This window comes from Artemia sp. Qi Xiang Cuo, chromosome 14 (assembly GCF_049724085.1).
Source record: "Artemia sp. Qi Xiang Cuo chromosome 14, ASM4972408v1, whole genome shotgun sequence".
In the NCBI taxonomy this organism is placed as follows: Eukaryota; Metazoa; Arthropoda; class Branchiopoda; order Anostraca; family Artemiidae; genus Artemia; species Artemia sp. Qi Xiang Cuo.
Genome location: NC_142807.1, coordinates 52,314,587 through 52,342,119, shown reverse-complemented (window position 1 = coordinate 52,342,119; position 27,533 = coordinate 52,314,587). Strand labels below are relative to the sequence as shown.

At 34.0% G+C, this 27,533-nt stretch overlaps 1 protein-coding gene across 1 annotated transcript in view; it reads left to right on the top strand.

Moving 5' to 3' along the window:
- The window catches only part of LOC148944605 (uncharacterized), a 73,559-nt gene extending 46,439 nt beyond the window's left edge, over positions 1–27,120 (top strand). Inside the window, exons 4-6 of the mRNA XM_089100381.1 lie at positions 5,822–6,107; positions 10,849–11,031; positions 22,630–27,120. Coding sequence (XP_088956507.1) covers positions 5,822–6,107; positions 10,849–11,031; positions 22,630–22,962 — 802 coding nt within the window. The 3' untranslated portion in view covers positions 22,963–27,120. The remainder of the gene's footprint in view (positions 1–5,821; positions 6,108–10,848; positions 11,032–22,629) is intronic.
- The last annotated feature ends 413 nt before the right edge of the window (positions 27,121–27,533 follow it).

The window sequence follows — 27,533 nt, the reverse complement described above, 5'->3', positions numbered from 1 at the left end:
CATAATTAGCTAAACACAGGCAGCATGTACAAGACAACCAGCAAAAAGAGCGAATTGAAGGACCTTCCATGTTTAGAAAAAACCTGTACAATACTGCATAAAAAGATACGCCAAAAAGGGCAAATTGAACGAGAAAATGTGTTTTGTGTATCATTTTTGTGTATCATTTTGTTTCTTTGTGATTCTTTTTTTTTTGGTTAATATTGTCAATTATTGGAAACATTATTTGATGTAATCACTTCAAAAAAGGTTAATAATTTTGTTTGATGTAATCAGTGAATTCGTACGTAAAAAGAGGCAAAATCATCTTGTTTTTATTTGAAAATAAATACAAAATCACTTGAAAAGAAATGATAAAGTTAAATGTTCTTGCAACTAAATAAATTGAGACATAGTTCAATGTTGCTGATGATCAGTTACTAGAATACATTATTTTATGGCTACGTTGCACATTCTTTTTAAGTAGTCACAGATACTACATCTGAGCTTTATGACCGATCTTGTTTTTTCGCATACTGACCAATGGTCTGCGTTGCGCAGGTAGCAATCTCCTTATTCGATATCTTCAACAGGGAGTTGGGGGCAAATCATTCGACGCTTCACTTGTTTTTCTCCCCAGATTTCTCCAGGATCCATTTAGAGATGGCTCAGCTCTGGCTGAGCCTACAGTGTCACGCCATTAACCCCTGTTCCAAACCAAATAACCAGCAACACCAGGACTCAAACCCCTGACCTCAGGATCTGGAGCACTAACCACTTGGCTGGAACATATGCCGGGAAAAACCTATAGAACATGATGTGCTCATCCTCACATCCTCATCCTCTCCTGTGCTCGTGTCCTCATCTTGGATGTAAAACCAAAGTTCAGTTGAAAACGAGAGTTCCTTCCAGATTGTGTTCTGTACATAAAAGTGTTGTACAAAAAAGATTAGGGTTGTACAAAAAAGATTGTGATCTGTGCAAAAAAGTGTTGTACAAAACAGATTGTGTTCTGTACAATGGAAATAAAAAAGTGTTCGGATGTCAAATAGAAATCGCTGAAAAACAAAAAAAAAACATTATAGAAAGATTTTACTTTTAAGTACCGGTTTGAAGACAAATTGGTACTTTTTTTTTATTACTTTTTTTTTATTGTTTTTTTTTTTTTTTCTTAACCAGATGGGAAAAACTTGTGTTAAATCTTTAGAGTTGAGAGTAGACAGGGCATTGTTAAAGAACACAACCATGGATGAAACTTTTGAAATAAGTCAGGAATCTGAAAAGGTAGGATTTGAACTTTTGTTTGAAACCTCTGTGTTAAGCAGACAAACTTTACTACAAATAAGAGAAGCTGGCACTCTTCCTTGTAAGAATTTATCAGGATGCAGCTACTCTTGCAACCAAGAGGATAGGAGAATTGATCTGATCAAGTGAGAACGAACCTTCAAGATACTATCATATTCCCAGCCTTACATGATCAGTTAAAATACCAAACTGCTCCTCCAGTGTGGATTTACGTAGAAGAGATATCTCCTGTAATGTTTACACGTCAAATTATTTACCTGTTCCAGGACTTGTGTGTTTCCTGATCCATTTGAAAATGTTATGGATATTAGGGGTTGTGATTTGAGGAAATGGATTTTTTTATTTGATGAAGAAATAGGCGAAGACACAGGAGGTCTTACTAGAGAGTGGTTAAATTTAGTTGCTAGTGAAATAATAAAACCTGAACAAGGGTTATTTGAATTCCCAAATAAGGAGCGATCTTTGCTAAAGTAAAAAATACCCATCAAAAGGAAAATAATCGAAAATATTTCCAGTTTGCAGGCAGGATCCTTGCGGTTGCTCTTTGCTATATTTTAAAATTTTACGCTGGCTTTTTTTCTTCTATTTACAAGCGGATTTGAAATTAGCAATAACAACTTGTAGACGTTCAGTGTTTCGATCCGACCATGTGTCTATCAGTGAGATTCATTCAGTTAAATTCAATCGACGATTTAGACTTGGGCTTGAATTTTACAGTATCAACGAATTACGCATATGAATTAGAAACAAAAGAACTAATTAAGAATGGAGAGTATTAAGGCTGTTCAAGATTCAAATAAGCATCAGTATATTGAGCTTCTGAGTGATTGGTACTAGAAGGAATTTCGGATTTTCTGAAGGAATCCTAACAGAATGATTAAATGGTTTCAATGAAGTACAGCTTCGTCTTAGGCTTCCCTATTCTCAGACAGCAATAATAGGCAGCACAATCGCGCTGCCTAAGTAAAGAACGGTGTTGGCACAATGTATTATTTATTTATTTATTTTTCAGACCAGGGCACTTCGTATCGAAGGAGTTGTCGTAGAAACTTGGAAAGGCTTCATTCGATTGGAAATAGGAACCGCTATTGCCCTCTTTAATAGTCGAAAGTGATTGGAAGGCAACTAACACCCCTTCCACGCCCACCATTTCCCCAAACACATCCAATCAAAATATTGGGATAGCCATTTTGTTCAGCGTAGTTGATTTCCAGATAGAAAATAGGTTTTTTAGGAGGACACTCCCCCACAAACCTCGGGGAAAGGGTTGTAAGTTATGCCCTGGGGGCATATAAGGTATTTGTAGAAAGTGTTGCCGTAGAAACTTCAAAAAGAGCTCATTCGATTGGAAATTCAAAGGGCCAGTGACTTTTTTAAAAGCCGGAAGTGATTGGAGGGCAACTAACCCCCCTCTCACGCCCACCTTGTTCCCAAACACATCCAATAAAAATATTGAGATACCCATTTTGTTCAACGTAGTTGAAGTTCTGAAAATTAGGTCTTTGAGGATGACAGCCCTCAGGGCAAGGGTTATAAGTTATGCCCTGGGGGCATATAAGGTTTTCATAGAAAGTGTTGTCGTGGAAACTTCATAATAGGCTAAATCGATTGGAAATTGAAACGGCTAGTGCCCTTTTAGTAGTCGAAAGGGATTGGAAGGCAACTAACACCCTTTCCACGCCCACCATTTCCCCAAACACATCCAATCAGAATTTTGAGATAGCCATTTTGTTGAATGTAGTTAGAAGTTATGGAAATTATATCTTTGAGCAGGAGACTCTCCCACAGTCTTCAAGGCAAGGGTGATAAGTTATGCCCTGGGGGCATATAAGGCTTTTATTGAAAACTTTGTCATAGAAACGTCAAAAAGGGCTCATTGGATTGGAAATTCAAAGGGCTAGTGCTCTTTTTAATAGTCGAAACTGATTGGACGGCAACTAACCCCCTCTCACGCCCACCTTTTCCCCATACACAGCCAATCAAAATTATGAGATAGCCATTTTGTTCAACATAGTTGAAAGTTCTGGAAATTAGGTCTTTAAAGATAACAACAACATTCCCCCCCCCCCTCCACAGCCCTTAGGGTAAGGATTTAAGTTATGGCCTGGGGGCATATGAGGTTTTTATAGAAAGCGTTGTCGTAGAACTTCAAAAAGGGCTTATTCGATTGGAAATTGAAATGGCATGTGCCCTTTTCAATAGTCGAAAGTAATTGGAGGGCAAATAACCCCACTCTCACGCCCACCATTTCCCCAAACACACACAATCAAAATTTTAAGATAGCCATTTTTTTTTCAATGTATTTGAAAGTTCTGGAAATTAGGTCTTTGAGGATGAACCCCCCCCCCCTCCCCTCCCCCACAGCCCTCAGTGCAAAGGTTGTGAGATATTTCCCGGGCACATATATGGTTTTATAGGAAATGTAGCAGCAGAAATTTCACAAAGGGCTAATTTGATTTGTAACTAAAATGGCTCGTGCCCTTTTTAAAAATCGAAAGTCCACCATTTCTCCAAACACATTCAATCAATGTTTTGAGATAGCCATTTTGTTCAACGTAGTTGAAAGTTTTGGAAATTATGTATTTGAGGAAGACGAACCCCCGAGAGCCCCCATGGCAAAGGTTGTAAGTTATGCCCTAAGGGCATATAAGGTTTTTATAGATAGCGTTGTTGTTGACACTTTCAAAAGGGGCTCATTCAATTGGAAATTGAGAGAGCTTGTGGCCTTTTTAATAGTCAAAAGCGATCGGAAGGCGAATGCCCCCTTTACCCATCACTTCCCCAAACACTTCCGATCAACATTTTGATTTAGCAATTTTGTTCGGAAAAAATTCTTTTAAATGTCTTCACTTTTGTAAAATTAAGAAATCAAAAATTAATTACGATTCTAAGGAATAAATATCAGCATTATGTATATTAAACTGGCAGTGCAGTTTTTTTCAGTAAATTCATTTTTTTTTTTTTTAGTAACGTACAAATTATATTCTGGCTTTTAGAAAGCATAGGGTTTAGAGCCCTACTCAGATTAATTTCTGCTCGTTTTGAGTTTGACTTATACTAATTTCTGTTTATTTTGGGTTTCATTTATTTATTAATACCGATTTGTGGTAGTTGTATTTTTGGTAGATTATCTTATTCTATTTTGTTCATTTTTGGTTTAATGGAGTTCTTTTCTTTTTTTTGAAAAACTTATTTTGTGCAAAAGTTTTTTTGATTAATAGATATCAAAGACTGGAAAAGTTGTACAACATATAACAATTGCATTGTCAGGTCCAAGTGTAATCAGGGGTTTTGGAAGTATGTTTCCCAATTAAATGAGACAGAAAAAAGAAAACAACTGTCATTTTGGGCAGCCCTCACAGGACCCCCCCATCGGGGGGTTCAAATACCTTCGGTTTGGACCCGAGAAAAAGACCGTGAAGTTTAAAATACATTCAGTACAAGGGAGTGAAAGATTGCCCTCTTCACATACTTGTATTTTGTTACTTACACTGCCAAATTATGATGACTACGGTACGCTTGTTGAAACATTTATGGCATAAATAATGTAGAGGAGTTTTCATTCCGCTAAGTAGGAATCCTATTTGAAAGGGAGCTCGCTTCCCCTAGACCCTGTAGTAAAAAAGAAAGGAAATTGTTTGTCAGCAAACAGAAAAATCTCTGGTACGCTTTGAAACTTTAACATTTTCGACATTAACAGGTGTCAGAAAAACTTACTTTTGAGTTTGTAATATACTAAATGTTTAGATCTAACTAGCACCAGAGCCTGTCGTACAGTGGGCATAAGATATAGATAAAACTTAGCATATAATATTCCGTGAGGACCGGAGAAACTTTTTGGACCCTTCCACCCAAGACAAAGTTCACATAGCAACATGAAAGTCCCCTAACCTTTCAGAACACTTTGTCACCTATAGATGTTCTTGGCAAGATTATTTCTTGGAAGAAAAGATGTAAAACAGGAGAAACTTTCTGTTAGGTTATTATCATCAGATGATGATATCTGATTATGAAAATTTGTATCATCATATTACATTCTCCCAGAACTACCGGAAAGATCCAACTCTATCCTCCTAGTCGTTCCTGAGATGTTGTGGATATCCTGTTTCGTTGACCTGGATACTTACCTCTGCTCACCCCTAATGTCACCCTTACCTAGCTCACCCTTCAAGTCTTTTTAAAAAAAAAAAGTTTACTGAAGGTCAAAACTGAATTTGTTTTATAATCTACTCTCTTATGTTTTTTATGTAAAAAAAATCCATTGTATTTAGTCGTTCCTGAGATATTGTGGATATCCTGTTTCGATGACCTGGACACATATTGAATCTTCTAATTGACCTCTGCCCATCCCTTGGTCAAAATCTGATATTCGCCTAACGATTAATGTATTGAAAACACACGATTTTGAAGGTTCATATGTTGCCTCTGGCACATCTCTCATTTTTTTTCTTATTTATTATTGTCCTCTTGACATCATAATAACAATTACAAGCCTTTTTTGACCATTCATAATTTAATTTGATGGTTGTATTTATAGTTTAAAGACTGCTCTCCAGGGCACCGAAGAAGACGTGGAAGATATGATGGCCGGCTACAGCAGTAAATCTGAAGAAATGAAAAGCCTCGCCACATTCAGCGTGATGCTAAAAAAACAGTTGGTGAAGAGTCAAGACTCCAAAGGTAACATTCTTCAGGATCTCAGCAAATATCAGAAAGAGAATGGAGGTTTGAAATCACAAGTAAAAGAATTAAGGAGCAGAGTAGAAATTTTAGAAAATGATATTTGCTTATTGGATTCAGAACATATTAAGCATGTTAAACAGGTAGTAATGTTTCCTTCAATTGTATCATTACTTGTGCTGTCATTAACTAATTAGTAAATAATACTAATGCTGACCTTACTTTTTTCTTAATATAATAATTAAAAGTCTTTACAAAAGGGTATAATTTTTTTATAGTCTCTAAAAAAAGATACCTGGGTGTTACCAGAACGGGTTTAGTCAAGGGTAGTGTTATTAACTGGTTAATAATTAATACTAGTGCTGATAGTTGTTTTTTATATTTAATAATAAAAAATTTCTAAGAGGGTATAAATTTTAAGGAGTGTTTGAAAAGGAGATGTCTGAGGGCTATATCTGTTGACGCATCATTCCATGAGGTGTCTGCCCTTCTGAAAAAAAAAAAAAATCTTTAATAGATATAAAGTAGCAGAAGTTGATTCTTCCTGCCGCCTCGACTCCAGATGGCCTAAATCATTTAAGAAATCTACTCGGAGGGAAATTAAAAGACCTTAAATAGTTTGCGCTCTATTATAAATATTTTATTCTTCCTTTCCGTTCCAAGTATCTATTCTAATTGTGTTGATAAATTCGGAAATTTGAAGATTGGAAAATTCAGACGATTGTTCGATTAAGTTTAGTTCTTGGAATGAATCACCTATTTTATTTGCTTTTAAAATGAAATCCCTCTTTTTGCGAATCAGATTTTGGACGTTAAAAAAAGAAAAGGGGCTAGTGTTAAAAAGTAGTTGAAATTAATTGATACAAACTAAGCAAAATTAATAAATTATATCAAAAAGCATGGACGCTGCCAAGGGAAAATTCACCCTCCCCATGAGGAAAAGAAGGAGAATAAAAATCTTCAATTTGAGATCTGGACTCCCTTTTTTGTGTTCTTATATCTGTTTAAGACCAAGTCGCTCTCATTTATTGGATATCCTACTGTCTGTTAACACATTAAAATATTTTAATTCTGTTGCCAATAATTCATGGAGAAGTTCAAAATACTTGTACCGAATATGAGACGCTGACAAGTAGATACAAAGGTAAAGAAAATGAAATGCGCCAGAGAAAAATGAGACGAAATTTTATCGCACGCGCTTTTCCGCGTAAAGCTCGAGAAATTTTGAACCAATAACTCAGAAATACGGGTTATGATTTTTAAAGCATGAATTCTTTCCAAGTGCGAGCTGCTATGAGAGTGAAACAACATATTGGTCTTTATTCCTTCGAGTATGGTTGGGTTAGGCTATCCTCTGCTCCCTTGATATTGAAAAATGCATTTTGTAAAACTGATCATGTTGTAAACGTTAAATTACAAGAAAAAATAACTCATCTCCCAGCCATAACCTTGAGTCCATTATAGTAGAACGAGTTCTATTTCAGCATGAATAGAAACAGTTAGTCAGGCTATTACTTTTTTATTACATTATATAATTTGAAGTTTAGATGTTTCTCTACTTGAAACTAGTCAGCTTTTTCAAAGGGTCCTTATAGCATTACAATATTTATTAAACACTAAATGAGAGTTAATTTGGATTGATAAATTAGAGATTGGTGCTTGATTTTGTAAAATTCCTATTGCCTTAATATGGCTTTTAAGTATAGATAAATCCACTGAAGATCAATAGTTGATATTAGAATGAATCTGGGCAAAATAATTGCTCGTAATGCAGAGTAGGGTTAGTAATGATTCAACATTCGTATCAAACCAATACACCTTGAAGCCATTATACGTAGTTTTTGAATGTGTTTTATGAAACATAAACTTCGATCAATTACAAGTCCAAAATAGTTCAATGTATTCACTCGCGATAATTGATCACAAAATTACAAAATTATAAATAAAAAATAATCAATAAGAATTATTATTGCTCAAAAAGACATCTTCTTAAATTGGTTTCTAAGCATAAATGCGTTTGGGCCATCATTTATAATAGATTAAATTAAATTTATCTTTGAATATCATATATCAGTATTACAATATCAATTACGTTTATGAAGCGGTATCTCATGTGTGAATAGTGAAGCTGCCTTGAACAATTCTTCGGGCCCTCGGATATCCATTCTAGAATCAGTTTTTGCCCCAAATGATATTATATTTGAGAGTCCAATACACTTGCTATTAATTGAGGGAGATTTGTTTTCGCCTTTTCGCTTATTGCGATTGGGCAACGATGCTGCTTAAAAAAACAAAAATAAATAAATAAATAAAGATGGATTCTTTCCTAGAAGTTGGACCCATGTGCGTTTATGTAGGAGTATTCGGTTCCTTGGGCGTAATGGGGAATAAAAATCCTTCTAGGTAGCCCAATGAGTCCTTCCTTCATATGTTTGACCGGAACGGCTCTTTGAAAAATGCTCATTTTGACCTCCTTCTGGAAAAAATACCTCGTAACTGCTCCCCCCAGATCTAATGGTTTAGCCTCTATGCCTCTATGTTGAAAGCTAATACAAGGAGTTGTGATCCTTATTTCGGCTCAATTGGAGGTAGGAACGAGCCAAGTAGAGCAATCTGTTTTGGGCCTGACCGAGACCTGAAGGGGATTGTCTGACATAGTCTGGTGTCGATTATTATGCCAAAAAGTGGTTTAAGTACGGCCTAGTTTCACATACCGTATTTGGCTGTTAGAAAAACTTTTGTGTTTTAACTACAGTGCTTCGTTTAGAAAGTATACCCTATATTGTTTATTACTGACAATATGCACCACGCATACGGGAGTTGCCTTTTGGCTCGCTACCTCAAAATCTCAGTATTTGTAGGAATTCCTGTCATGTTTTATGCTGTCTATACAGTTTGCCTACTTTTGATGCCTTTTTCAAAGCAGCACCTCCGTCCTCCACTAAGGAATTTGTTATTTTTTTTACGTGCCTGTGCTTACTATCCCTCAAACAAATTATCTATGTGGCGTTTCCCAGGAAAGGTGATTTGGAATAGGCACGTTTTCAAAAGCACTTAGGTTGTCTAGGGTTTTGGCAAGAGGCGTCTTCCGTCCCCTATTCTGCCTGAATATAGAACTCGTTTTGACATTGTAGATTAAGGGGTCATTATTATTTTGGTGCATGCTGTCATAATGTTATAAATACATTTTAGGACTAATATTGTTGTCGCTTTGTTAGACAATGCAGACATATGCAAATCATTTAGCAAAAGAGAGGGGATGATGGTGGTGATAAATTTGAGAAAGGCACCACAAACTAGGGAATTACGGAATATTTTAAAAACAAATTGGGGAGAATAAAAAAGCCGGAGAGCTTGGGAGGGGGTATTTGTGCCCCTAGAAACAATGAACTAGTTCCTTGAAACTCGGAAAAATATCCATAAGAATGAAAGTGCTGGTTAATTACGCGTAGATGTGCATAGGTCAAACGTTTAGGGGATGGGTATGGAGAAGAGGCAAAAACCTTAAAAATGCATTTGTAGGCCATTATTTCGTTGATATTTTCCCAGGAAGGGAAAAAAAGACGGCTGCAATTGAGGCAAAGTGGGGTTGAGCCAGAAACTCACTCAATTATAATCCACTCTACACTAGAAGAAAAGAAAACTGAGGCTAGGACATGCTTGATGCAACTCACTTACCTTACAAATTCGCCAATTAGAAAATTACTGTGTGAAGCTGTGATTTTTTGCCTCTATGGATTCCATCCGTTTCCTTTTAGAGCTGCCAGATAGTGCAAAATAACCGTTATAAGCAGATGTTCCCAAATAATAATGTTCAGTGTTAATGGGTTAAGTAATAATGATTTAAGAATGTCATGCTCTGCTTTCTAATCTAGAATTATTGATAGTTTATATTCCTAATATTCCATATTCTGGATAATTCATATCCGGACTATTCATGACCGGATGATTATCTGGGTAGAGTTTATGGGACTTCCAACTCTTTAAAACTATTGACAGGGCTTATTTTTGGATGGATTCAATTTTGTTCTACTCTTCCTGTGTAATACCACTGATTCTAAAATGAGCAAGCATATTTGAACAAAGAAGGTATAAATCCTTAAAGAATGAGAATACTGCCGCTTTTTCATTGGCCATACTCCTGTTCAGTGCTGCTAAGTGGATTAGTTTAAATATGTCTCCTTTTTTTACCATCATCACTTGTACAACTTTTATAATTATTTTGTGTTAACAAAGAGGAAGTATGTGATTTAGATCTGAATTATTAATCATATTTCTAAAATGGTAGATAACGATAGATTTAACCCGTAAAATATGTATAATACATAAAACAGATAAATACCAGAGTCCGTTTCGCATTTATAGCAATACAAACGCATAATTATTTTTTTTATTTGTGGTATCCGTTGTCTTGCAACCAAAATGATATAAGTAAGTTAAACTTATTATTATATATATTGATATTTTTTATTAATGTACTAATTAGTTTTGAATCTTATTAATTTAAATTTATTGAAATGTTTAATATAATTATTATTTAATATATTTATTATTAATATGTATGAAATAAGTTTTAGTTATTAACGATAACCATTGAGTTTTAGAACACACCTAACGTGTACGTTTAAATATTATCAATTAATCCTTCTTTAGATTAAATTCAATTTTATCTCATTATTTATTATTAAGTTTAAAATTTAATCAAGTATCTTGAAATTTTTAATGATGACGGCAAAATTTAGGTGGCCATTTCGAGCTTTTCTGCCTGTAGTACTTAACTTATTTGGGATGAACTACTAGAATCCGTTTTATAAGATGTATGTAACTGGTTCGTGACTCGATATGTGAAAAGAATTCTAATAATTTATGTATGTACCTTTGTAGAATGAGGATTTGAAAAATAAGCTGAAAGTTCTATCTAAATCTCGTACTAGCAAGAGTGTGGTATCCAGATCTGACACCAAAGATGTACGGTTGGAAAAACGTGAAGAACCGTGTTTGGAGACAACTGCCGATTTCTTATCTCTTAGAAATGATGAAAGCATTTTTCTTACTCCTCATGAAAAGGTGAGTTCCGTTTTTCTCATGGTCTACGTTACATCACAATCATTTAATTGATACAAGTTGTTGTAGTCAAAAATAAATTGATCTTCTTCTACTTAAACTTATAGGCTTTTCAGTCAGGACTATTTAGCCCTCTGCCTATTTCTCCATCTTAAAGTGGAGTGTTGACCTCTACCATCACTGCAGTACACATGTCTTTTCTGTGGTGTCAATTCACCAACGTTTAGAGAGAAGAGGGGAAAAATTTATTTTTCGTTGGCTGGGGGGAGGGCAATTTTTTTTCTTATGTTCAAGACAGTCAACTATCCTGGTGAATATTTCGAGTTTAAAGTTCTTTTTAGGGCCTAGCAAACCAGGCCTTAACCTGAGGGCGGTAGTTAGAGGCACTTTGACAAATTAATTTCAAATGTATATTGACGGGTTGTTAGCGCATTGCATTCAAATAGGTGATGTTCAATAGTTAAATTTTTTATGTTACAGAATCTACAGAATCTACAAATGGTGGGGATAAGGGGAGTGAGGCCTTTTACGTTGGGGATATAGTACAGAAATCAGGAAATTGAGGCCAACTCAATTGTATCTGCCGTTATTAAAGTTCAGTAGGGAGGGAGCAAAAATCTTGGTCCCCCCGCCCCTTAAAAAAACGAAACAGTGGTGAAAACCAACAAAAAACACATGACACCAAACGGCTTAAGAAGGTATTCCTTTCGTTTGACGGTTTAGTTGTCTTTGAGAAGCAACAGATTGTTAATGTTTGAATTTCTACAGACGAAAAGTGCTATCAAATTTAAGTACTTAGTTTTGTTTATTTGTTTTTACGGTTAAAAGAGCAACGATGACAAACTGCGGTATGTTAACCTTTAAACTTTGAAACTGAACTTCTAAACTGAAACAATCAAAAGAAGATCTTTAAAATCGTGGTTTTCAAGAATGAGTAAACCTAACATGGGTCAAGGGGGGGGGGTATTGTGATGTCTTTATTTTTGATGCTTTTATTTTGACGGCAAAATTTATTTTGCCGTAAAAATTTGACGGCAAAATAATTATACAATCCTTTGTATAAAAGGATTTTGTTTCGGGGTGGGTTTTACAAAAAAAAAAAATGTTTACAAAAGACTTCGAAAATCTGTTTATATTCATTTTTGTCACGTTTTTATGAGTCGGACAAACATTTCGGATTATGGGGTTCAAACCCCCCAACCCTCCCCTGGGTATGGCTTTGTCCAGATACCCACGGAAAAAAACATGTAGAAATCATTGATTCGACTTTCGTCAGAAGTTTAACTGCCTGATTAGGTCAGAGAAGTTCCATCTTTGACAGATATAATAGTAAGGTTAAAAAACTTATCCAAAATCCAAATATCCAAATTTTATGTTACAAAAATTATATTTTGTATATCCAAATTTTATTTTACCATTGCCCCCTTAATAATATTTGATTGTTGGGTGCCTCCCTTCTATTTTACAAAATAATATATTTGGATCTGTTTAAAATGATAACTCAGAAAATGTTAGGTCTATAGGTACATTATAATTGATGGCAAGGGGGCATCTGTTTAAAATGATAACTCAGAAAATGTTAGGTCTATAGGTACATTGTAATTGATAGCAAGAGGGCATCTGTTTAAAATGATAACTCAGAAAATGTTAGGTCTATAGTACATTATAATTTATTGAAAGAGGGCATCTGTTTAAAATTATAACTCAGAAAATGTTAGGTCGATAGGTACATTGTAATTGATAGCAAGAGGGCATCTGTTTAAAATGATAACTCAGAAAATGTTAGGTCTATAGGTACATTGTAATTGATGGCAAGGGGGCATCTGTTTAAAATGATAACTCAGAAAATGTTAGGTCGATAGGTACATTGTAATTGATGGCAAGGGGGCATCTGTTTAAAATGATAACTCAGAAAATGTTAGGTCGATAGGTACATTGTAATTGATGGCAAGGGGGCATCTGTTTAAAATGATAACTCAGAAAATGTTAGGTCGATAGGTACATTTTAATTGATAGCAAGGGGGCATCTGTTTAAAATGATAACTCAGAAAATGTTAGGTCTATAGGTACATTGTAATTGATAGCAAGAGGGCATCTGTTTAAAATGATAACTCAGAAAATGTTAGGTCTATAGTACATTATAATTGATGGCAAGGGGGCATCTGTTTAAAATGATAACTCAGAAAATGTTAGGTCGATAGGTACATTATAATTGATGGCAAGGGGGCATCTGTTTAAAATGATAACTCAGAAAATGTTAGGTCTATAGGTACATTATAATTGATGGCAAGGGGGCATCTGTTTAAAATGATAACTCAGAAAATGTTAGGTCTATAGGTACATTGTAATTGATAGCAAGAGGGCATCTGTTTAAAATGATAACTCAGAAAATGTTAGGTCTATAGTACATTATAATTGATGGCAAGAGGGCATCTGTTTAAAATGATAACTCAGAAAATGTTAGGTCTATAGGTACATTTTAATTGATACCAAGAGGGCATCTGTTTAAAATGATAACTCAGAAAATGTTAGGTCTATACGTACATTATAATTGATGGCAAGGGGGCATCTGTTTAAAATGATAACTCAGAAAATGTTATGTCTATAGGGACATTATAATTGATGGCAAGGGGGCATCTGTTTAAAATGATAACTCAGAAAATGTTAGGTCTATAGTACATTATAATTGATGGCAAGGGGGCATCTGTTTAAAATGATTACTCAGAAAATGTTAGGTCTATAGGGACATTATAATTGATGGCAAGGGGGCATCTTTTTAAAATGATAACTCATAAAATGTTAGGTCTATAGTACATTATAATTGATGGCAAGTGGGCATCTGTTTAAAATGATAACTCATAAAATGTTAGGTCTATAGGTACATTATAATTGATGGCAAGGGGGCATCTGTTTAAAATGATAACTCAGAAAATGTTAGGTCTCTAGGGACATTATAATTGATGGCAAGAGGGCATCTGTTTAAAATGATAACTCAGAAAATGTTAGGTCTATAGGTACATTGTAATTGATCGCAAGGGGGCATCTGTTTAAAATGATAACTCAGAAAATGTTAGGTCTATAGTACATTATAATTGATGGCAAGGGGGCATCTGTTTAAAATGATAACTCAGAAAATGTTAGGTCTATAGGGACATTATAATTGATGGCAAGGGGGCATCTGTTTAAAATGATAACTCAGAAAATGTTAGGTCTATAGTACATTATAATTGATGGCAATGGGGCATCTGTTTAAAATGATAACACAGAAAATGTTAGGTCTATAGGTACATTATAATTGATAGCAAGGGGGCATCTGTTTAAAATGATTACTCAGAAAATGTTAGGTCTATAGTGACATTATAATTGATGGCAAGGGGGCATCTTTTTAAAATTATAACTCACAAAATGTTAGGTCTATAGTACATTATAATTGATGGCCAGGGGGCATCTGTTTAAAATGATAACTCAGAAAATGTTAGGTCTATAGGTACATTATAATTGATTGCAATAGGGCATCTGTTTAAAATGATTACTCAGAAAATGTTAGGTCTATAGGGACATTATAATTGATGGCAAGGGGGCATCTGTTTAAAATGATAACTCAGAAAATGTTAGGTCTTTAGGTACATGATAATTGATGGCAAGAGGGCATCTGTTTAAAATGATAACTCAGAAAATGTTAGGTCTATAGTACATTATAATTGATGGCAAGTGGGCATCTGTTTAAAATGATAACTCAGAAAATGTTAGGTCTATAGGTACATTGTAATTGATAGCAAGAGGGCATCTGTTTAAAATGATAACTCAGAAAATGTTAGGTCTATAGGTACATTTTAATTGATGGCAAGGGGGCATCTGTTTAAAATGATAACTCAGAAAATGTTAGGTCTATAGTTACATTATAATTGATGGCAAGGGGGCATCTGTTTAAAATGATAACTCAGAAAAAGTTAGGTCTATAGGTACATTATAATTGATGGCAAGGGGGCATCTGTTTAAAATGATAACTCAGAAAATGTTAGGTCTATAGGTACATTATAATTGATGGCAAGAGGGCATCTGTTTAAAATGATAACTCAGAAAATGTTAGGTATATAGGTACATTGTAATTGATAGCAAGAGGGCATCTTTTTAAAATGATAACTCAGAAAATGTTAGGTCTATAGTACATTATAATTGATGGCAAGGGGGCATCTGTTTAAAATGATAACTCAGAAAATGTTAGGTCTATAGGTACATTATAATTGATGGCAAGGGGCATCTGTTTAAAATGATAACTCAGAAAATGTTAGGTCTATAGACATTATAATTGATGGCAGGCATCTGTTTAAAATGATAACTCAGAAAATGTTAGTCTTGGTACATTTAATTGATGGCAGGGGCATCTGTTTAAAATGATAACTCAGAAAATGTTAGGTCTATAGGTACATTATAATTGATGGCAAGGGGGCATCTGTTTAAAATGATAACTCAGAAAATGTTAGGTCTATAGGTACATTATAATTGATGGCAAGGGGGCATCTGTTTAAAATGATAACTCAGAAAATGTTAGGTCTATAGGTACATTATAATTGATGGCAAGTGGGCATCTGTTTAAAATGATAACTCAGAAAATGTTAGGTCTATAGGTACATTGTAATTGATAGCAAGTGGGCATCTGTTTAAAATGATAACTCAGAAAATGTTAGGTCTATAGGTACATTATAATTGATGGCAAGGGGGCATCTGTTTAAATTGATAACTCATAAAATGTTAGGTCGATAGGGACATTATAATTGATGGCAAGGGGGCATCTTTTTAAAATGATTACTCAGAAAATGTTAGGTCTATAGGTACATTATAATTGATGGCAAGGGGGCATCTGTTTAAAATGATTACTCAGAAAATGTTAGGTCTCTAGGTACATTGTAATTGATGGCACGGGGGCATCTGTTTAAAATGATAACTCAGAAAAAGTTAGGTCTATAGGTACATTATAATTGATGGCAAGGGGGCATCTGTTTAAAATGATAACTCAGAAAATGTTAGGTCTATAGGTACATTGTAATTGATAGCAAGTGGGCATCTGTTTAAAATGATAACTCAGAATATGTTAGGTCTATAGGTACATTGTAATTGATGGCAAGGGGGCATCTGTTTAAAATGATAACTCAGAAAATGTTAGGTCTATAGGTACATTGTAATTGATAGCAAGAGGGCATCTGTTTAAAATGATAACTCAGAAAATGTTAGGTCTATAGTACATTATAATTGATGGCAAGGGGGCATCTGTTTAAAATGATAACTCAGAAAATTTTATGTCTATAGTACATTATAATTGATGGCAAGGGGGCATCTGTTTAAAATGATAACTCAGAAAATGTTAGGTCTATAGGTACATTATAATTGATGGCAAGGGGGCATCTGTTTAAAATGATAACTCAGAAAATGTTAGTTCTATAGGTACATTTTAATTGATAGCAAGGGGGCATCTTTTTAAAATTATAACTCATAAAATGTTATTTCTATAGTACATTATAATTGATGGCAAGGGGGCATCTGTTTAAAATGATAACTCAGAAAATGTTAGGTCGATAGGTACATTGTAATTGATAGCAAGAGGGCATCTGTTTAAAATGATAACTCAGAAAATGTTAGGTCTATAGTACATTATAATTGATGGCAAGAGGGCATCTGTTTAAAATGATAACTCAGAAAATGTTAGGTCGATAGGTACATTGTAATTGATAGCAAGAGGGCATCTGTTTAAAATGATAACTCAGAAAATGTTAGGTCTATACGTACATTATAATTGATGGCAAGGGGGCATCTGTTTAAAATGATAACTCAGAAAATGTTAGGTCTATAGGTACATTTTAATTGATAGCAAGAGGGCATCTGTTTAAAATGATAACTCAGAAAATGTTAGGTCTATAGGTACATTATAATTGATGGCAAGAGGGCATCTGTTTAAAATGATAACTCAGAAAATGTTAGGTCTATAGGTACATTGTAATTGATAGCAAGAGGGCATCTGTTTAAAATGATAACTCAGAAAATGTTAGGTCTATAGTACATTATAATTGATGGCAAGAGGGCATCTGTTTAAAATGATAACTCAGAAAATGTTAGGTCTATAGGTACATTGTAATTGATAGCAAGTGGGCATCTGTTTAAAATGATAACTCAGAAAATGTTAGGTCTATAGTACATTATAATTGATGGAAAGTGGGCATCTGTTTAAAATGATAACTCAGAAAATGTTAGGTCTATACGTACATTATAATTGATGGCAAGGGGGCATCTTTTTAAAATGATAACTCAGAAAATGTTAGGTCTATAGTAAAATAAAATTGATGGCAAGGGGGCATCTTTTTAAAATGATAAATCAGAAAATGTTAGGTCTATAGTACAATATAATTGATGGCAAGGGGGCATCTGTTTAAAATGATAACTCAGAAAATGTTAGGTCTATAGGTACATTATAATTGATGGCAAGAGGGCATCTGTTTAAAATGATAACTCAGAAAATGTTAGGTCTATAGGTACATTATAATTGATGGCATGGGGGCATCTGTTTAAAATGATTACTCAGAAAATGTTAGGTCTATAGGGACATTATAATTGATGGCAAGGGGGCATCTGTTTAAAATGATAACTCAGAAAATGTTAGGTCTATAGTACATTATAATTGATGGCAAGGGGGCATCTGTTTAAAATGATAACTCAGAAAATGTTAGGTCTATAGGGACATTATAATTGATGGCAAGGGGGCATCTGTTTAAAATGATAACTCAGAAAATGTTAGTTCTATACGTACATTATAATTGATGGCAAGGGGGCATCTGTTTAAAATTATAACTCATAAAATGTTAGGTCTATAGGTACATTATAATTGATGGAAAGGGGGCATCTGTTTAAAATGATAACTCAGAAAATGTTAGGTCTATAGGTAAATTATAATTGATGGCAAGAGGGCATCTGTTTAAAATGATAACTCAGAAAATGTTAGGTCTATAGGTACATTATAATTGATGGCAAGGGGGCATCTGTTTAAAATGATTACTCAGAAAATGTTAGGTATATACGGACATTTTATTTGTTGGCAAGGGGTCATCTTTTTAAAATTATAACTCAGAAACTGTTAGGTCTATAGGTAAAATATAAATTATTGCAAGGGGGCATCTGTTTAAAATTATAAATCAGAAAATGTTAGGTCTATAGGACATTAAAATTGATGGCAAGGGGGCATATGTTTAAAATGATAACTCAGAAAATGTTATGTCTATAGGGACATTATAATTGATGGCAAGGGGGCATCTGTTTAAAATGATAACTCAGAAAATGTTAGGTGTATAGTTACATTATAATTGATGGCAAGGGGGCATCTTTTTAAAATTATAACTCAGAAAATTTTAGGTCTATAGTACATTATAATTGATTGCAAGGGGGCATCTGTTTAAAATGATAACTCAGAAAATGTTAGGTCTATAGGTACATTATAATTGATGGCAAGGGGGCATCTGTTTAAAATGATAACTCAGAAAATGTTAGGTCTCTAGGTACATTATAATTGATGGCAAGAGGGCATCTGTTTAAAATGATAACTCAGAAAATGTTAGGTCTATAGGGACATTATAATTGATGGCAAGAGGGCATCTGTTTAAAATGATAACTCAGAAAATGTTAGGTCTATAGGTACATTATAATTGATGGAAAGAGGGCATCTGTTTAAAATGATAACTCAGAAAATGTTAGGTCTATAGGTACATTATAATTGATGGCAAGGGGGCATCTGTTTAAAATGATAACTCAGAAAATGTTAGGTCTATAGGTACATTATAATTGATTGCAAGGGGGCATCTGTTTAAAATGATAACTCAGAAAATGTTAGGTCTATAGGGACATTATAATTGATGGCAAGTGGGCATCTGTTTAAAATGATAACTCAGAATATGTTAGGTCTATAGGTACATTATAATTGATGGCAACATGGGTCAAGGGGAGGGGGTATTGTGATGTCTTTATTTTTGATGCTTTTATTTTGATTGGGATTATTATTTGATTTTGGGAAAAACTATAAATTGCTTTTTTCCACAGTGAAATTCTACTTTGCATAGAAATATCAAATTGGTTGTTATTTGACTGAATTGGAAACTACATTTTTATTCTGATATATATAATTTTATCTTATTTAGTTGCTGATATTTAGGGGAGATATAAGTTTTTTAGTAAAATAAATGTTTCTGGTTTAAGAATTATAATATATATACTGGGAATCGAAAATCAAAAGAAATAAAATGCAATTAAAAAAAAAATTGAGGACGACTACTTCAAATTTCTAGCTCATAAGTAAGTAGTCATGTGAAATTGGCAATATGAATTTAATTTTTTCTTTTATTTATTAGTACGACAGTTCTGCCTCTAATTTGTACTTTTATCTAAGTCTGAGGCGTTGGCACTTTTCCACGAAAGTTATTCTTTTGTTTTCTTTTTTTAGTAAGGTGGAAATACGTAGGCGACATCTATCTAAAAATAAATATCAAAATCGTAGTATGTTGATTTTTCGAAATTCATGAGTTCGGGTGAAAAATTCCACACATTCTGAAAATATAATCTCAAAATGTTTTTTTTTTTGTTGTTGCTATTAACTGAAGAAATGTCATCGATCATAAAAAATTTTGAAGAAATTGGTAATTTTGGTCTAGATAAAAACATGACAATTCGGTTTATTTGAGTGATCGGTATTGTTCACCTAACGTTCTACTCCTAACGTCTCATCGTAGCACTAGCCGCCTGAATGTCGCACAAGATGCGCTTAATCCCTCCCTACTGTATTCTATTCAGAACATCATTCTATGTCCCATCTTCCGTCCATTGAAGTTCTCACTTTCTCTAAATTCGTTTTTATGCCCTGCCCCCATTTTGATGACGACTGACTTTTTTATGTGTTACCAGTTGGATTTCTGCAACGCACCATTTTGGCAACCTCTAATACTTCATTCGTGAAATGTGACCATACCGTCGTTACCTTTATTTTATCATTAATTTGGAAAAAAGCGTTTTCCAAAACATTGTGTTGAACCTTTCAAAGAAAAGTAAAGAACAGTATTCAAAACTTAAATAAGCCGAATTAAAATTGTATGGGTTAAACTTGAAACGATCAGAAATTGAAATGAATAGTCAAGTCATATGTAAAATGAAGAGAAATTACTATGAATGAATAGGTGAAGTCTAAATTGGAGAGAGATTAAAATAAATACTACTACTACTTCTAACAACTCACCACCGCCAAGCTATTGCCAACTTGTTAATTGAATCAGGTGCGTCAGGGTTTCCCCCGTTTCTTGAAGGACTTGATATCAGTTGAGCCATTATGGCTATTCGCGACATGTATTCTCGCCTTCAAATCTGTCTTAAGATCCCTTTTTTTAAATCTAAGGAGCCCTCCAAGGGGCAGTTTCTCCTCCGTTCTGTATAAAAACTATGCTGTTGATCCCCAAGAAAATTGTCCATCTTCCTGCATTTCCAATGGTATCAATGCTTCTCTTGTGTCATATGCTGATACTACTACTACTAGTTCTAAAAACTCACCGCAGCACCAAGCCGCCTGAGGCCAACACAGCTACGTATGCTCCTCCTCGATCCCTATCTATTCAAAGCCTCCCTCTTTACACCCTCCTAGGAAGTTCCCATTTTAAAATAAATATTCAAGTTTAACCTAAAATTGAACATAAATTACGACGAACAAGAACGGGGCTACAGTTCCCTCGAGCATCCTAAAAACTGGAGTGTTATTTGTCGTTTTCTGACAACAATATCCATATTGAACAGTCTCTTTCTTGGTTCATCTTAAGACAAGTAACAGTAAAATTGATAAGGTAAATTTTCAGGAAAAAAAATTGGAACAAATACATTTGTGACTCAGCTTAGTTCAGCTGTTTTAAATGGACGTTTTTTATAACTATTTTCCTTTTTGGTTTTATTTTATTTGAAATTACTTAAACCTAAATTAATTGCTGCTGGTGATTTAAAGTTTGCTGCGGTTGGTAAATTAATTTCAGTTGTTAAATGTTAAAATGATAAAAGGAAATCTATTAAAAATATTGTATGTTTTCAGTAAAGTGTAAAGGACACTCTAGCCTTTTTGGGTGTTTGAGGCGTGGGTAGTTCTACTTTTCTATGTGATATATTTTGTTTGCTTTGGGTTTCATTATTTATTTATTGTATTTTCTTTTATGGATTTTACTTGGTTATTCGTTCTACTTTTTGTTCCTTAGGGTTTAATTTTATTTATATGTGACTTTATTTTTGGCTCGTTTTATGCTTTAACATTTTTTTTTTTTTTTTACTTTTCTTTGATATTTTTTTGGGGGAGGGGGGAGGGAATATTTTATTTTAATCAGTTACTGTTCATTTTTTAACTGCCATGGTTTTTATTTTGAGTCAATTAATTTTTTTTTTTGAATTGAGTTTTTCTGCTTAACAATCCAAAAGTTGGATTGCAATTAAAGTTTAGGTTAAATCTGAATATTAGACGAAATTTTTGATCAGCCGTATTTTTATTGAATAATTTTGGAATAGTGTTTTTGATAATAAATAAATAAATGATTTTGATAGGAAAATGGAGACACGGACTAAAATACGGTTTTCAGGTTTTCAAAATGGGGGGGGGGATGAAATCCTCCTGTGAATGGTTTTCAACCTTGATGATTCCTATGGTGGACTTTTTACTTCACTCCGCCGCCATTGCTGAAGGGTTTCAAGTTCTTTTTTCCGAAATTAAAATAAATGTGTTTTCGTGATGAAACTTTTCCGCTGAGATCAACCAAAATAATAGCCATCATTACTGACATAGCTTGAAATGACAAAAGTTTCACACTACACATTTTTTTCTAAACCTCTTTAAAATTTAGGGTACCATTGCTCGCTCTTGTCTAATATGCAGTTAATGCTGCAATCATGGTATATGCTATTTCAGTGTTTTATTTCTTAACCTCCATAAATGAGGAATAATGTGATTGGCTTGGAATTGGCAGAAGGCGGGGCTATTTTTCTCTCCAGAGATAAGCAATAATGTGATTGGCTTGTAGTTGGCAAGAAGGTGGGACTATTGTTCTCCCTAGAGATCTCTTGCGAGGTATCTTATTTTCTAATAAAATCTATGTTCGGTTCTGTTGTCACTGCTAATCTCTTTAATCCAGCTTTTGACATTTATAATAGAAGTTCTATTTTTTTGTCTTTAAACAAAATTAAATTTGTCTTTTCATAAAATTATTCCCATTTTTTTTTTCAAAAGTACCTTTTAAATAAAGTCTCTAAATTACCTTAAGGACGAAAATGATTTAATAATGTTTTTTTAATTTTTATGATAGCGTAATATTTACTAATATTTATTATATAAACGTAAAAGTAATATAGCTCAAGATATTAACAATTTAAACTTTTAATAAGGATATTTTAAAATTTTTAAATCTTACTTTTATAGATTTTTTCACTTAATCCACTCTAAATTTTGAGAAACACCTTATTTGGAGCTTCGTTTAAAAATGCAAAACAATCTACCTCTTTCCTCTCTCCCACCTCTACCTCTGATCTCTTTCATTTCATACCCCTTTCCAGTTTCAGTCGTCTAAGGCTGTGGCAGACAATATCCTGGAAGTAATTGATGAAAAAGCAGAATCTCCAAAAGCTTCGACCAGTCAGTGCAGAGGAGATGATGTCATCCTGAGTAACCTATCAATAATGAGAAAGCGTCCTATGACCAACCTATCAAACTCGCCTGTAAAAAGGAATAGAGATAGTGATATATCCTTTAACGGTTTTGGAAGCTCATCGCGGCCGGATATATTCCCGGTTCCCAGCTCGACGAAAACGTCTGGCAGAACTGTGAGGATTAAGTCGGGTAGTACAGTAAAAATGGCAAAAATTACAGATTTTATAGAATTAGAATGATTTTGTTTGTTTATAAATAATTGTATAAGGTCGATGAAAAAAAAATATACGGAAAACGAATAAACTAAAAAAAAATTATGTTTATTCGTTGTGTTTGATTCAAGAAACTTTGATCCTTCCCAAAAAAGGCGTAATTATTGTTTTGGGTGCGTTCCAACAGACAATTATCATTAAAACTAATTAATTATGCGCTATTGTTTTCGCTCCAAATCACGAGGTAGCGAAACAATTGGTTTAAATCTTGTTATTAATAGCGCAGAAGCAACTAAAATGCTTATTATCAGTTTCAAATAGAGATTGAAACTGGAGTTATCAGCCATTTAGTATAAAGGGTTTCTTATAAATATATAATTGGCTATCGTTAATTGTAGTAGGGTTTTGGAAACAAACTTCAAATTGAAATCACTTTGTTGTGCTGGATATTTTAAGGTCAAAGGTGGCCAAGTAGAGATGAGATTAAGAGGAAAGGGGGTGTGAGGGGGGTCTCGAAAACCTTAATTTTCTTGAATATTTGGGCGTCCCTTGTTCAAATTATTACATACAATTAATTCGTTGTTTTTATCGCCCTCTCCCCCCCCCCTAAAAGATTCCCCCGTACGTGCCTAGTCTAGGGATTGGGATCCTGCGCCGCACATCCAATACTGTAGTTTCATTTGTCAGGGTTTAACTATACAATGATTTTGAGAATTTTCTTTGGGGTGAGGCAATAAGTAATCTAAAGAGCACTATAGCTTTTTTGCATTATCCATGGTAATTTTGTTGATTTCTAAAGGAAAAGGTCAAATTCGAAAGGATTTCTAACGATTTCTAAAGGAGATGTCAATGTCATGTCGGGTTCAGGAGCCTACGCTGCAAATTTAGCAAACATAATTCCTGTGCATAAATTTCCATTTTAATAAGCCTTCTCCCTGGTTTTATACGGTCACCTCAGGCTTAAATAAATTTATAGACTAATAAGAAATAAATGCGTATTCCTACCCGTCCTTTCGAGAAAATTGCAAAACTTTGTATTTAATAGATGAAGGTTTGAAATCTTTGCTTTGGGTTTAATTTTAGAATGATTTTGAGGATTTTCTTTGGGTGAGGCAATAAGTGCTCTAAAGAGCACTATAGTTTTTTTGCATTATCCAAGTTTTTTGATTTCTAAAAGAAAAGGAGACGAGATGTCAATGTCACGTCGAGTTCAGGAGCCTACGCTGCAAACCTCGCAAACATAATTCCTGTGCACAAGTTTCCCATTTTAATAAGCCTTCTCCCTGGTTTTATACGGTCACCTCAGACTATAATAAGTTTAAAGAATAATAAGAAATAAATGTGTATTCCTACCCGTCCTTTCGAGAAAATTGCAAAACTTTGTATATAATAGATGAAGGTTTGAAATCTTTGCTCCAGTGTTTCCAGACGTGTTGAAGTTCATGGTGTTTCAAATGGGGTTTAATCGATAGTGCAATTTTTTATACAAGGATACCCAAAACTTTCAGTGCTTTAGTGTGTATTTTGCTGAATGCTTCTGGTCTGGGGGACCTTGATAGGTCCCTTGTTGACGACACTAGAACAATTTGGAAGAGGAGCAGGAGATGAGGTTTTCTGTGGATCAGGACCCTATACTGAACATTTAGTAAACATGAATCCTACTTATTAAATTGATTCTAAATTATTATGAGTGGCAGAGCTATATTAATTATAAATATGTTAATAGTAGTTTGCCGATGGAAATTACAGCTTGTTTATAGTAGGATATATAGGCATGTCATTGCAGCTCAAAAACAGAGTGCCAGAAGTCCCACCAATGTGCCAGAAGTGTTTGAGTGGTCCCAGCGATGGGATAAAATTGCCTGTGTATGCTAGGATTCCCACCGACGGGGTAAAATTGCAGTTTAGCGATTCTTCCGAAAAAAACATTATACGACAAAATGAGTAGTGCTATTAGGTTCCTTATTTTATGCTTTTTCCAAATATCATGATCGCTTTTCCGACAGCGTACCTCCCTCCCCGGATAGATTAGGATGTATACAAAACTCAAGAAAGTCCTAAAATAATGACATTCTTCCTTTATAATATGCAGTAAGTTTTTATTAATCAGATAATCATGTTTCCTTCCGTTGTTAACCATATTTTTAAATAATTTCTGCCAATATTTTTTCGACGATTCCATTGAAATCACTTAGACAGAGGGGTTTTCTCGGTTCAAAAAAGAACCAAACCCGTTTGTACAAAGAAGGTCTGACGCATCATTAGATGATAAACGAGGAAGAAATATATTATTAAGACTATATCTGGGACCATCAGGGGGAAGAGGTGCATTGTCACGGAAGCTACCATTATTTTTGAAAAGAGTATAAAATAAGGAATCTAAGTATATTACTCTTTTGTTTATAATGTTTTCTTCAAAATTACCGCTAAACAATTCTTTCGAGTGTTTTGATATTTTTTTTGAGTCGCGGAGTTTTTTGTACATTTTCTACTTTTGTTCTTGTTTAGTTGCTTCTTGGAGAAATTATAATTTTCAATGACCCAGTATTATACTAATAAAATCGTCTTCTCTTTTGAGATATTCACTTTCATGGTCAGAGGGGAGCAGCGAGACAAAGTTTAGTTGCTTGGCAACGTTGCTTTTCCCTTTTATTGTTAAAGGAACTGTAAAACTCGGAAGGTTAAATTCAGTGCTGTGGGAGTAATTAATTACTAGTATTTAAATGCGTATTTAATTACAAATTAGATCAAGTAATTGAGATACGTGTTTAATTATTTTTTTCTGTATTTAAATACAAATTAACTTTTTCCAAAATTTCTAAATACTCATGTCTAACAAAAACAGTTTTTGAGAGTATTTATTGTTTTTCCGGATTTCATTTTGTATAATTAGCTTTTTAAGATATTGGTTTAGAAGAACGCCAATAGGAACACTGTACCGTACTGGAGGCCAGCTATATTTGTAGAGTAGGTATATATAAAAACACCAAAAGTTCAGTAGCCAAGGTAAAATTTTTCATTGGTCGTCACTGTCTTTTGAAGTTTCAGTCTTTTGAAGTAAGGAAAATATTTTAAAATTGAAGTGTTTTAATTTCGTGTTAATTTAATTTAGTGTTTTAAAAAAGTTCAGTTAAAGTGTTTTAACTGAACTGGACTTTGAGTGTGCTGAAGTTAAACTAAAAAGTATAATATCTGTGTCATAAAAAATCTAAGGCACTAAAATCGGGTGGAACATAAGTGGAGAAGCCGGTTTTGAGAAGTTATTAAAATCTTAGTCTATGCTTTAAGCTTTTACTTCTTATCAGGCAAATAATAACATCGGGTCAAAACAGAGACTCACATGGAGATGTATCAGGTGATAAGCACAAAAATGGCTAACCTCATAAGATTTGATGGCAAGTAGAATTGTAAATGTCTACTTGCCAGTTTTTACACTACTGACTGTGGCTCTTTTCATAACGAGTTTTTTTCCCTCATAACATTTGATGGCAAGTAGACTTGTAAATGTCTACTTGCCAGTTTTTAAACTACTGGCTGTGGCTCTTTTCATAACAAGTTTTTTTTTTTCTCATAACATTTGATGGCAAGTAGACTTGTAAATCTACTTGCCAGTTTTTACATTACTGGCTGTGACTCTTTTCATAACAAGTTTTTTTTTCCTTCATAACATTTGATGGCAAGTAGACTTGTAAATGTCTACTTACCAGTTTTTACATTACTGGCTGTGGCTCTTTTCATAATAAGTTTTTTTTTTTCTCTCCTAAAGCTGAAAGGTTAATTCAATTTTAAACTTTTTTCTTCAACAATAAAAAAAAAATTAGAGAAGCAAAATAATTTTTAATTCAGAGAATAATAATTTGTGGGTCTTTTGGATGCAGTATGCAACAGAATCACTTAAGAAGACTCAGACTAAAGCGTGGATGGGCAAACTGTAAGGAGATTCAGGCTAAATCTTTTATTAAAAGTTGTCACAAATTTTGGTTCATAATTTTCAAGTTCAGACGTGCCGGTCCATGTAAGCCTGAAGAAGAGGATTCTGGGCATCTACTTCCCTGCCGCTAGACTGCTTTGCTTGTTTTTTTAACAGAAAAAGTTAAAAAAAAATTTGACAAATAGTGAATGAAAAAAAGTACAACTGTTCACATGTGCTTTATTTCTGTCTTGAACAAAATAAAAGAAGTTGTTGCTAAACTTTGTCCCACTTGTATCTCTCCCTGTTGAGGTTGTTTTATTTTTACTTTTTTTACCTTACTTTATCTTACTTTTTTACCTTACTGTTTATTTTTTACCTTACTTTTTTAGCTGGTCAGTGATGGAACGTAGATTCGTATCCCACAAAAAGAACATGTTTTGCTAAAGATCGTGCTTTAAAAAAATGTTTGTCTACAATTTATTGCTTTGTCAGGAACATACAGGTGTTTGAAAATGTTTCATTTTATAGCGTGTTCATCCATCACTGGCTTATAATTATGTTTTTTTATGAGAAAAAAAAAAAACAAGAAAATGTGTGTTTTCACAGGCACCCTTGATGGTAATGAGTTAGAGTCAGGAGATGGTGTCTAGCCTTCAAGTCAACCTGAAGATTGCATCAGTTTGGA